Source organism: Natator depressus, chromosome 3, assembly GCF_965152275.1.
Source record: "Natator depressus isolate rNatDep1 chromosome 3, rNatDep2.hap1, whole genome shotgun sequence".
NCBI classification, from domain to species: Eukaryota; Metazoa; Chordata; order Testudines; family Cheloniidae; genus Natator; species Natator depressus.
This window is the reverse complement of record NC_134236.1, coordinates 4548032-4560965: the sequence shown is the minus strand read 5'-3', so window position 1 is coordinate 4560965 and position 12934 is coordinate 4548032. Positions and strand designations below refer to the sequence as shown.

Below are 12934 nucleotides of genomic sequence, written 5' to 3'. Positions count from 1 at the left end.
CCTGGCCAGGGGGATACGGGTGTGCTCAGGGCACCTCTGCACTCTGACTGCACACGTTGCACCTGTGAGTGACCTGACTGGAGTCTCCAGTGGCAAAAGGCCAAGGCATTGCCTATAGATCCTTCTACCACAGACAATGCAGCAGACACAGCTGTGTGAGAGGCCTCCAGGGGAAAGCCAAGTACTAACCCAGGAAGGGTTTAATTTATACCCTCACATTCCGAGTTGTCTAGTTAACCTTGACAGCCCTTTAATCTCCGCTTCCTCATTTGACTGGTTGACAGCTCCCGGGAAGCACTGCAAACCACTCCAGGAGCCGGCAAAGCCAGGCTGCTGGTGTTAATTAGAGAGCAAAGAACTCAATCCCGGTCCCCAATTCCTGGCCAGCCAGGAAACCTGACTGTGCCACAATTACAGACCAAAAATAAAAAGCCCAGCCGGGCAGGTTTTAGCGCCGCTTAGGGAAGGGAAATGGACATTTTTAGCAGCTGGAAGGTTAAATGCAGGAAAACTAAATCCAGACCAAGCCATAATCTGCTGCCCCAAAGCACACCCACCCCCAGCTTTCTGGCAACGCTGACTCCCCACCCATGCAGCACAGAACCTTGCCCCAAACCCAGGGATGTTCAAGGCACTCAGCCGAGACATAAAGCAATGTATGGGTCACTAGCCAGACTTGAGTGTATTCCCAGGCCAGCTCCATGTGGTTGAAGGAGACCAAGTGCGTTTCCTCCCCAGTCCCGCACAGATCCCCACCCCTGCGGGGTCTAGGGAACAGGGACAGTGGCCGATAGGGGCTCAGATGGGATGGGTGTAGGTCTAGGCACAGACGGTCCCCTCCACACGCCTAGAGCTTGGGGCCAGAATTTGGGAATAGGCAAATGAACAAGAGCCATGTTCAGGTCCCTGTTTGCACCTGCAGGTGGTGCTATCAGTTTCGGGCCGTGCAGACCAATGGCCATATTGCATAGCGGCAGCTGTCAGGTGGGGAGGGAGGTGTGAGGAGTGTTCCTTGGGGACCGGAGCTGCTGTTACCAGCGGCTCTCGGCCTGCCCCCTCCCGACTCCCTGTGCACGTCTGACACCTGGTTCCTCTCTTTCTCCTGCAGTCTCCAGGCCGCAGAGCTCCCCCGAGGACCTGAAGGCGCTGACAGGGAACGTGAACCGCCTGAACGAGAGCATCAGGGACATGCAGCTCAAGCTGCTGCAGCTGCCGCTCAAAGGGGACATCCTGGACCACATCTGGCGGCTCCAGGATCTCCTGCAGAATCACTCAGACTCCCTCTTCCTGATGACGGGCTCCCTGCAGAAGCTGGAGGGGTTCCTCTGGAGCCTACAGACGCAGGCAAGCCAAACGGACAAGGCCGTGGCCAGCCTGAGAGACAGCTTGAACCATCAGAGCGACATGGCCCAGCTGGAGACCTACAGGCTCTGGGTGGAGGGCAACAGCAGCCGGCTGCTTCTGGAGCACCACGACAGCCTCCTGACCCACCTGGCCGCCCAGGTGGAGAGCCTGAGTGACCAGCTGACCGAGGTGGGCGGGGCCGTGGGCACCATAAACAGGACCTTTTCCTACGACGTGGGCCTCCACCACACCCGGATCCAGGACCTGCAGGTGCTGATCAGCAACGCCACGGAGGACGCCCGGCAGATGAGGCGGATCCACATCGCCATGGAGCAGCAGCTGAAGCACGAGCTGGCCATTCTGAATGACGTGACTGAGGACCTGAGGCTGAAGGACTGGGAGCACTCCATCGCCTTGAGGAACATCTCCGTGATACAGGGTAAGGGCGCTCGGCTGGCTCTCCTCAGCCGAGGCCGACGGCGCCACGTGAACCCATCACATCACATGCACCAATGACTGTACAGCACTGCAGGGAGCTTACAGCCTACTACCGCTGCCAGCTGATGGATTTACTCCTTTAGCTCAACAGGTGGAAGCTTCCCCCGCAACTGCCTGGCTAGCTAAGGACAGGGGTGCGAGGGTCTCTTAGCAGAGCTGCAAGCTGAAAGCGTATTAATCATGTTTATGAACATAGTGCCTCAGGACTGCCTGAGCTCGAGGTCCCAGTGTGTCAGGAGCTGTACAGATACTGAATAGTAGACAGTCCCTGCCCTACATCCATCTGACACAGGGTGGGGGAAAGGGATGGCACGCAGAAGCCAAGCGATCAATGTGGTGACCTCAAATGGCATGTGAGTGCTGTCATTTTTGTGGGGCGGGGGGGGTGTAGTTAGGAGGGGATTCACGAAACAGAAAGGCCAGGGAAGGGAGGAGGGGGACAGGGCAGGGGAGAGGGGCAGGTGTGGGGTGAGGCTGAAGTGAAGGTGAGGGAGCAGGTTGGCAGGGCAGAGAAAGTCCGGTCAGAGTGAAGCGTCCTGAGATCCCCGCTTGAGCTCCTTCTGCCACTGCTCTGCCGGCCACGGTCTCCGCTGGCTCCTCCCCGCGGGGGCTTAGGGCTTGTTCATGCTTGAAATGCTACAGCAGCGTAGCTGCAGCGCTGGGGGAGGGGTTCTCCCATTCCCCCCCCCCCCCCCCCGCCCCTCCACTGAGCGGCAGTAGCCAGGCCGACAGAAAAATTCTTCCGTCGACCTAGAGCTGTCTACACCGGGGGCTAGACCGCCTTCACTGCGTTGCTGAGGGGTGCGGATTAATCACACACACACCCCCGAGCGACGTAGCTGGGCCGACTGACCGCCTGAGTGTAGACCTGGCCCTCGCTGGAGAGGGAGAGGAGGCACCCCGGGGGGCCGAGCACGGGGGGGTCCTTTCCCCCTCCCGCCCCAATTCAGCAGCCCCTGCTTCAACGGCTGCTGCGGCTACTCTGCCAACGTCAGCCTGTGTGCGCCTCTCAGCTGGGCGTGGGGGAGAGGGGTATTGCCGACTATGTGTGGGGCCACCTGCTCACGGTCACAAGAGAAGAATGGAGCTGAACAAGGGAAGAAGCCCCAGTCTCTGGAGCCCCTGTCCGGTGTCTCTGGACTTCCAGCCCTACCACCTAGCCCATTCTTCTGACCTTCCTGCCACGTCCTCGCTCTCCCTGGGCTGTTCTGCCTCGGGGAGGGGCAGCAGGTTTTCACCTTCCTGCCGCCTGGGCGCAGGGCCGACAGCAGACCTCTGCGGAGGTGGCTCTGGGGCCACCGGCTGCAGTTTCCAGTCAGCACTGAAGATGGAAACTTGTGTCCTGTAGGGTAGTTTTGAGTCTAGGAGGCGGCACTCCCTTCCGGCCGGCTTGCTTGTGGCTTGGTTTGAACCATAATGTGTGGTTTGGGATGGCTTTAACCACCCCTCTGGGTTTAGCGGCGCACCCTCGCGCTCAGCTTACTGCAGGGAAGCAGAGAGATGGCTCGGAAGTGTCCGTAGAGAGCGTGTGTACCATGTTGTTGTAGCCGTGTCGGCCCCAGGATATTAGCGAGAGCAGGTGGGGGAGTCAATAGCTTTTATTGGACCGACTTCTGTTGGTGAGAGACAAGCTTTCGAGCTTACACAGAGCTCTTCTGCAGGTCTGGGAAAGGTAACCAGAGTGTCACAGCTAAATGCAAGATGGAACAGATCATTGAGCAAAAGTAGTTAGCACATATGTCAAAGGACCATTCAAGGTGAAGTGGCCCATTAGTACATCTCCAATCATAGGGGGAAAGGGATGGGGAAAGGCTGGGGGGGTTGTTAAGTGGGTTATAGATTATTGTAATAAGCCATAAATCCAGTGTCTATTCAGTCCATGATTTGTAGTGTCTAGCAAAGTTATGAAGTTCCCGTGCTGGGCTTTTGAAGGTGTTGTGCAAGTTTCCTTTGAGGCCGAGGACTGAGAGGTCAGCTGTGGAGTGATTGCTCTGTGAAAAGTGTTCACCCATAGGTGACAGGGTGTTTTCGTCTTTTATCCTTTCCCTGTGTGAGTTCATTTGCGAGTGTAGCAACTGTCTCTTTTCACCCACATAGTTGTTATTGGGGCATTTAGTGCACTGGGTGAGGTATCCCACATGTAGTCACAGACATGAGTGGGACCCATGGATCTTAAAAGATGTGTTCAGTGTTGATCATTGTAGCGGTGGAGATATGTCTGCAGTTTTGCATCTGTTGTTCTAACAGGGTCTGGCACTGCTTTGAGTTGGTGTGTCCTGGTTTGTGCGGCGCTTGCGTCTGATGATGAGCTTGGAGAGATTGAGGGGTTGTGTAAAGGCCAGAAGAGGGGGTTCAGGAAAGATTTCTTTCAGGATGGGTTGTCATTGTTTGATGATACCCTGTATGGGTTCCCTTGTGGGGTAGTAGGTGACAACTAGGGGTGTGCGCTCGGAGTGGGTTTTAGTTCTGTTTTGAAGCAGGTTCTCTCGCGGTATTTGGATGGCCCGTTCCATGATGCGATCTACTTCTCTGATGCAGTGACCTTGTTTGGTGAAGGCGGTTTTGAGTGTATTAAGGTGCAAATCCTGGACTCTCTCCTCAGATCATATTTGGTGTCATCTGTGAGCCTGGCTGTAGAGAGCAGATTCAGAGAGCATGGGCATGTGGAGTGTTTCCCTTGGGCTTGGGTGCCCCGTGCCATGAACTGTAGTTTGAGCGGCTGGAACTGAAGAGAGGAAGTTGAGCAGCTAAGAGAGGAAGGGAGAGGTTTTATAGTTACACAGTTTAAAGCTCTCTGTTTGGGAGACATTATTTTCCATGACACCGATTTCACTCCAGTGATCAGTTGTGTCGTGCTGGAGAAAGGAAGTCATTGCTAAAGGTTCCACACCCTGTGTCCCTCCAATTAAGCCAGTGTTTCCCCAACTTTTGAAATCTGAGCTCAGGCCTCCAGAAAATGAAAGTAGCTGCCCTAGGAGGTGTTAAAGGGCCACTCGAAATGAGCTGTCACAGTAGATCATGTAGGTCTCCTTAATCTGATTGTTCCTCTCCTTTCTTCCTTACCTTGATGAGCTATAAAACGGTTGACAATGCTGACGTTTAAAGTATCATCATTGGCCTCCGAGTGAGCACCCACTGAAGTGACCCAGGCAGAGCTATTGTCTCAAGCTCTCTGCAGACTCAGGCAGGTGTCTCTGCATCACCTTCACTCAGGTCACATTTTCAAGGCTTTATTCGCAACGATGATCACGAAAGACTAACTTTTTTTCAAAACACAAAGCTGAACCTGGAGAGCAAGTGAGAGGCCCATCTCACCTGCCACCCCTGGCCCCTATTCTCCCCTGGCTAGTTCATCTTGTGCCCCACCCTTTAGAAAACACTGAATTCAATGTTACTGTTTGCAGCATCCACGCCGGGGAAGACCAGATAGATGGTCCTAAGGTCAAAGGACATGTCGAAATAAAATTCTCTCATTAAAATGCACCCTCCAGGCCTTCTCTTTTCATCCAAAAAAAGCAAAAATGGCTCAAGCCCAATTTTATACAAACCCTTTGCAGGTCGCCTTTAAATATCGATATATAATCCATGCTAGTACAGTACGGGTCTTTGTCCCACTTTAATGGCTGCAGTGTGTAAGAGGCTTATGAGCTAATGGCCCTGGAGTGTTAGAGATTCATGCTTTTAGCTCCACATGCCTTGGGTTCAGTTCCCCCAGACAGCCCAAGGAGGCTTTTCATTGCAGAGATTTTAGCTGGCCAACAGCACAAGATTTCCCAGTGAACTCAGCCGGGGATCATACTATGCCCTGGAAGGTGAGGCTCTGTGTCACTGAAAGACAAAGGCCTCCTGGATATAATCATGCCACACCCCTATACCCGGGTGCGTTCTTCTGGCCAGCTAGCAGCGAGTGGGTGGGAGGGCGTTTGCAGGTTTTCATCAAGCAAGGTTTATCTGTCTGTAAAATCAAGCAGCCTGCGTGGAAATGAAGGGTTAAATGCCCAGCGGCTGAATTTGAACCCGGAAGTCGCTTTCGGTTCATGGGAGGCGAGTGGCGAGCTGGGAGGCAGAAGGGCCAGAGGATTGTGGATAGCGTTGACCGATTATCCAAACACAAGCCTCATAACGCTGGCTTCTGCTAGCTGCAAAAGGGGCCGGCTTGGGCCTGGGCTACAGCGGGCCAGGGGCTGGTACCCCTGGGTGAGCCAGGTAGCCCGTGTTCTGAGAGGATGCAGGTACATATCAATGGGCTTTGTGTGTGGATGGTCATGGTAGATGGCGTGTGGTGGATCTGGGCTTAAACATGGGTCAGAGCCCAGGTGTGCTGTGTAGACATAAGGCTGTGCACCTGCCCCTCCAGCACCACTGCAGGCCTCTCTAGGTGTGGCTTTGCCCCCCTGCCTGAGGGATTGGTTGTGGCTGAGGACAGGATGGATCCTGACACACAGGGTGTGTTACTGTGATGAATACAAGCACAGCAAACTCTCTCCAGATGGGCCAACCTCCTGGTTGACACTTTCTTGGCCATCTCGTCCTCCACTCCCTCTCTTTTTGGATCTCCAGCTCTCCCGCTCTCTCCCTTTCCCACTCGCTGTCATCGCCAGCGTGCTGCGAATCAGGTAATTTACGATCCCGCCGCCCTGCTTGGCTGAGCCGCCTTCCGAAAGGGCTTTCTCCCGCTCCGCCTGTCCTCGGCTCAATGCAGCCAATGTTCCCAGCTGGGGAAGGGGGAGGTGGGAGCCCTCCTGCCTAGGTGGTGCCTTGCACCCATACAGAGCCGAGGCTGCCCGGGGCTCTGGCATTCCCAGGCCGTTAGGAGAACAATACAGCATCACAGTCCTAATTGCACAGTGGTTTGGAACCTCTGTTAGATATGGCCGAGAGAAGATTTTCTAGTGTGTGGATGACCAGATTCTTCCCCCATAGAACGTCTTCATCCAAAGCCCCATGTATATTTTAAATCCACCCACATCCAGCAAGGGTTCTGACTGGCAGCTGAGTGGGACTCTGCTATAAATGAACTGATCATGCATGAGATAAATCCAACACCTGCCCTTAAAAATCGGAGACTCTATGGCTCTGTGAACACCAAAGACCAAATCCTTACTGCCTTGTACACGCTGGGGCCCTGGTTACGGTTCCTAGGTGCTACCGTAATAAAAATGATAAATAATCATTGTACAAACTTCAGGTCAAATCCATCCCTTGTGTAGCTCCATTGAAGTCAGTCTGACTAAACAAGGGATGAGTTTGGCTTGGTGTTTTCTTCCATTAGTACAGGCTACTGATAATGCTGGGCAGAGGCCACCTCAGTCCTGATCTGCAGCCCCCACAGCTGTACCAGTCTCTCACCCTCCCCTCTTCCCAGCTCCGCCAATGCACCTCAGTCCTGATCTGTGTCCCCACTGGTCTGCCCCGCTTCCAGCTTGGCCAATGCCACTCAACTGTGATGTGTAGGCTCCCACCTGCTAGTCCAGTCCGGGGCGCCCCACACGCCGTCTGGCCAATGCCCCTTACGCCTGGCTTGCAGCACGCTCTGTTATCCTGTCTAGGTATAACCCCCATTGGCAGCATGTGGGACTTTGGCTCTCCCATGGCGGGGAGTTATTGGGGTTAGCCTTTTCTCTCAAGCGGTAGTGGCTTTTGAGTGGCCAAATATTATTGTACGTAAGACATGGGAGGTTGTGGAATCCCTGTCATGGGAGGTTTTTGAGAACAGTCCGGACAAACACTTCTCAGGCATGGTCCAGGTTTACTTGGTTCTGCCTCGGCACAGGGGGCTGGACTTGATGACCTCTCTCGAGGTCCCTTCCAGCCCGACATTTCTAGGACTCTGTGAATCCCCACCCCCGATTTCTGGTGACAAATAGAGTTTTAACGGGAGACTGAGATTCCTGTGTAGTTTACATGTAAACTTCTTCTGATGTCTGGCCGAAAAGCACTCATCATCTTGGGGTGGATGTGTTGTCTGATCCGTTGATGTGTATTAGTTATATTGATCAATTAGAAATGCCAGTTAGCACTGTCGTTTGGTGGGGTCCTGCTTTGTGATTGGAGCCGGAAGTATGAGTTATTACAAGAACTCCCGTGTGCTTGCCAGAGACAGTCACACTTAGGCAAGGCTCTCTGCCCTTGTAATATTTTTATGAGCACGGTTGGCAAAAGCACAAACACTCCAATCCAGCAAAGAAGACAGAGATAATACGGAACGCTCCGAGCGTCCATGTACTCACACCATCCCTCGCGGAGGCTTCAAAGGGATGGGACAGATAATCCATGCATGGTTCTATCTCTTACGTGCCAAGAAGAGCCCAGTGGGTTGAGCCATGGATAGCCCTAGCATAGGGCTCTGTGGCCACCATGAATATTCATAAGGATGTTTGGCCTCCGTGGTCCATATCTAAACTGTCTCACCCTAATAATGTGGCGTGTCATCTCCTTATAGGCTAGTATATCATTTACTGCAGGCTCATTGGCCTAGATGGCAGTTAGGTTACCATGTCATCCTTGTGGTTGACCGTCTGTGCCATGTTCCTATCCTAAAATATCCCACACTAGCATTAGCTGGTGTTTTGCGGTTACCTGCCGGGAGTTTCGTCGGACTTGTTCACGGCAGCATTCTGTCTTGTGAGATCCTAGAGCTACTCCCGGTCAGCTACTCATGTTAAAACACCTGCTACAGCTTTATTGGGCCTTATGCTTCAACTTTGGCTAAGCTATTGTCTTACAGGCTTGGAGGCTATTACTGCTTTCGCTTATAACTTTACCTTACTTGGCAAATGCTTCCACCTATAGGCTGCAGGCGATATCAGCCTGGAACTCCTTATCCTCTTTCCTTGCCCCGCCTTCTCCTTTTACGACTACTCCCCCTTGCCGGTGGTACTGCTGATCAGACACACACACAGCAGTGAACTGGTGGGTGTGTATGTGTGTGCACCCTCTACTGGATGAAGTCAGAACTTCCCAGGCCTTTGTCATAGATCCTAGACTGCTGGCAGCTAAGAGAAGATTTCCATTTAGTTCAGGTAGCTTTTGAAGCAGGAGGCTCTGAGTTCTATCCCTGCTGCTTCTGGGATTCCTTCATGGGCAGCCTAGTGCTCAAGGGCTCATTACAGCATTTTTAGGAGCATCCCTCCTGTCCCCTCCCCCTCTCCAAGAGCCTTGGTCTGCTCTCACCCTGTGCACTGTCTTCCTCTTTCGGTGTCAGGAAGGCATGGGGGCACCACAGGTGACCATCTGCGTGGTCTTAAGACCAACTCCTGCCTTTGTGTGTCGGGGGGGGGAGCGGTTGAGTGGGGGGAGTCTTTGCCAACTGCGGGCAGACAGCTTCGGACGGTTGCTGGCTTTCATTAGTGAGCCCCCCGCCCCCATCTTAAACCTGTAATTTACTGAGGCCCTTTAAATTTAAAATCATTAAGCTAGTTTGATTGTCGCCCCTGGGGAGGGTCTGGAATGAAAACAAGCTGGTGGCTCTGAACACATGGAAACTGTCTTTAACAAAACCATCCTGCCCCCCAACACCCCGTTCTCGCTAATGTGGGGGCACAGCTTGGATAGTTGTGGGGGGAGGTGATGGAAGTGGAGGGGGTGGGGACCAGCTGTAGGTTTTGGTGTGAAAGGGGCAACGCAGATCCATTTTGCGATGCCCCTGGGGAAAAGCACACACGTGTCTCTCCGGCTTAAGGGAAGTCAGGCGGGGCCCTGGCTTGGGTTATTTTCCAGTGCGCCTGTAATGCGAGGCCATGTGGAACTTTATGGAGCAGTTGCTGCGTGAGGGACCTTGAATCCAGCCACGCTGGAGCCAGCTGAGTGCAAGCGTAAGAGCTCTTGAGCCGTGGGATGGTTTGGAGCCTTCTCTCTAGGTATTTCCTGGCTCAGGATCTGCTTTTTGGGGCCCCTGTGAAGTGAAGAGACTTTAACTGAAGGCCGGAAAGGGACACGCAGGTCAAATTTGGGTCCCAGTGCAGGCTCTGTGAACGCAGAAAAGGAACTTTTCTGAGAGCCCCAAGAGCAAACGGAAACGTTTCCAGGGTTGGCTTTGATTTTAAATCCGGTGAAGAGATCCTGGGTTGAACAAAGGACTGGTCCCCTGCGGCATTCGCAGCCCAGGCATTGCACCACAGGGCTAGGGCAGCAGAGCTCGAGAGGGAAACTGGCCACGAACCAAAGCAACGGGGACGAGTCTATGTTCAAGGCCTGTCCTGAGAGAACTAGAGACTCGGGTCTGGAATAGCGGGGGGGCTGTGGATGAGACTGAGCGACACCAGCAGAGCTGGAATTATGGGGGAAAGGGAGGTCACAGGTCAGGACTGAGGGGCATTGGTAGAGCTGTGTGTATGGAGAAGCTTCCAGAGCACCTGCTGTCATAATCTCCCTTCTCTGAGAGCTTGGACAAGCCACAGAGCGAGCAAGCAAAGGTCCTGCCTTCAGAGCTGCTGTTTTCTCACCTCACTGAAAAACTCTTCATCCTCTCCTTTAATACCAGACATAGCTCCGCCCTTCATCCTCTCCTTTAACACCTGACATGGCTCCGCCCTTCATCCTCCCCTTTAATATCAGACATAGCTCCGCCCTTCATCCTCCCCTTTAATACCTGACATAGCTCTGCCCTTCTCCTCCCCTTTAATACCTGACATAGTGCTGTCCTCCATCCTCCCCTTTAATACCTGATATAGCTCCACTCTTTATCCTCCCCTTTAACACCTGACATAGCTCCGCCCTTCATCCTCCCCTTTAATACCTGACATAGCTCCACCCTTCATCCTCCCCTGTAATACCTGGCATTACTGGTTTATACTTTAAGGATCCTTAACTCTGCTAGCCACAGATGTCTCCTTGTGCCTCTTTGCTTCCCTTACGAATTTTCTCCTATTCCTAGTTTCTGAGTAGAGTCATTATTGTCAAGAGTCCCATTCTTCCATTTGTTATATATGATTTTTTTTAAAATGATAGCTGCTTTCACTTCTTTCTGCTTCTAAGTCCAGTTGTTTTTGTTGCTGTTGTTGTTTTAAAAGCAGTGTAACATTCTTTCTCTACTGTGGGATTGTGTCTTTTTGGGCATCTATAAAATATTCTTAAACAGTTCCTCATTATCATTCACATTTTTCTGTTTAAATGCTTTCTCTCATCTGATTTGGCTCATAATTGGTTTCAGCTTTGTGAAATTGCTGCTTTTAAATCGCCAACTAGATGCGTTACCGGTTGGACTTTATTCTGTTTGCACATAACAAATGTAATCAAGTTGTGATCCCTTGTACCTAAGCTACCACTCGTTTTTATTTCTGTGACCAATTCCTCTTTATCTGTTATGAGGAAATCTAAGACAGGATTCCCCTGCATTGGAGGTTTTAATAGTTCCGAAGCAAATGTTTGCAGAAAATGATGAAATTTTGACTTTTCATTCCAATTCGGGATGAAAGGAAATTTTGACATGTCAGAATTTCTTCTGGGATGGAAATTCTGAATTCTGACCATCTCTAAACAGGCACCTCTGACAGGAATCACTTGGTGAATTTCTCTGGCCTGTGCAATTCAGAAAGTCAAATGAGATCATCATGGCCTTGAAATCCATGAATCGGGGAAGAAGGCACATGGCAAACTTCACCTCAGTCATGGAGCTTGTATGTTTTGGGACAGGGGCCTGCCTTTAATCCATGTCCATTAGGCACTTCCCACACTTTTCTGGGCATTTGCTAAATAATAATCGACAGCTAAGGGCAGAGTTGTGCATGTGTCCATCTGCTGCTGCTACTGCTCTGTCTAAAGAGCCACTAACCGTCTTTACGTGTCATATTTCAGGGCCTCCAGGACCAAAAGGAGACCAAGGCAATGAAGGAATGGAAGGCGAGCCTGGAGTTCCTGGTTTACCTGGACTAAGAGGTAACAGACTATGTACTAGGTGCCCACAGGAATTGCTCCAGGAAATATGCCGATCAACTTCAATGGGCTATGGCACACTGTTAGCACTATACAAATAATAAATAGCAGTAACAAAGAGATGAGCAAGACCCACTGGGTACCATCCCTCCAGCCAATACAGGTTTGTTTCCCAGAGTCGATTCTCCAGCACTTTGTCCAGTCTAGTTTTAAATGACTCAAATGATGGAGTTTCCATCACAATCTTTAGGAGATTGATCCATAAACTAGGAGATCTCATTGTCCTGACATTTCCCCTCCGTGCCTAATTTTTATTGTTGGCTTAATTCTATTCTGTTAGTGTTACAACACATAACTACCTTTGAGTGGTTTTTGTAGGGCCCCAGACCTAGCAAGGTGGTCTTGCAATGTGACCTAGAGGTTCAGACACCAGCTCCACAGGCAATCAAGGGGCACTATTCCCAGCTGTGCCATTGATTTGCCGTTTGACCTTGCTAACTTGCTGCCCCTTTCTGTGCCTCAGTTTCCCCACTTGTAAGACTCAGGGTACAGATGCCAGCCCTCCTTGAAACAAGCACCTCTAGGAGCTCTGGATAAAACACACTACAGAAGGGCTAATTATTACCCCTGGCTATGTCACCCTAGACAATTCCTCTCCCCGTCGTTTGCAGCATTCCAAATCCTTTGGAGCAACGATCCTGTTCCCCAGGCTTCTGAGCCATCTTGTGCATGCTTAGAGGCTGACTTCCAGAGATCACCGCCCTGGAAACTCAGCCCATATTACTTCTTGAACTCTTTCCCCTCTGTAATCCGATCCCCTTTCTCCTGCCATAAAGCTAGGTTGGGTGGGATAGTTTAACTTCCTTTCGGTGCACCAGCTGTACTGCCCCAATATGCCTCCATAGAGTGACCACTGAATTAGAGCTGGCATGTATCGGGCAGGCTCATGGGGGCCTTCAGGTGTCAATCAGCCATCAACCATACTCACAGGCATCCCAGATAGGGAGGGTACCCGGGTCCTCGAGCCGCTCCTGGAATTAGCGCTTCTGGGGTGGGAGGGGGAGTGGCACATCAGTCATCATCAGCCAGTCGCTGCTGTCCAACGCTGTGATGCCTTTGCCATACTAACACGGTGATTTGGGTACGGAGCTAAACAAATTCCCTGCTTCTTTGCATTCCTATGGACACCCCCACGTGCTCAGAGATGCAAGGTGAGCCT

At 51.9% G+C, this 12934-nt stretch overlaps 1 protein-coding gene across 1 annotated transcript in view; it reads left to right on the top strand.

Annotated features, from left to right (window-relative positions):
* Nucleotides 1–12934, top strand: part of SCARA5 (scavenger receptor class A member 5) — a 132156-nt gene that overhangs the window by 67577 nt on the left and 51645 nt on the right. Inside the window, exons 4-5 of the mRNA XM_074947347.1 lie at nucleotides 1109–1783; nucleotides 11638–11718. Coding sequence (XP_074803448.1) covers nucleotides 1109–1783; nucleotides 11638–11718 — 756 coding nt within the window. The remainder of the gene's footprint in view (nucleotides 1–1108; nucleotides 1784–11637; nucleotides 11719–12934) is intronic.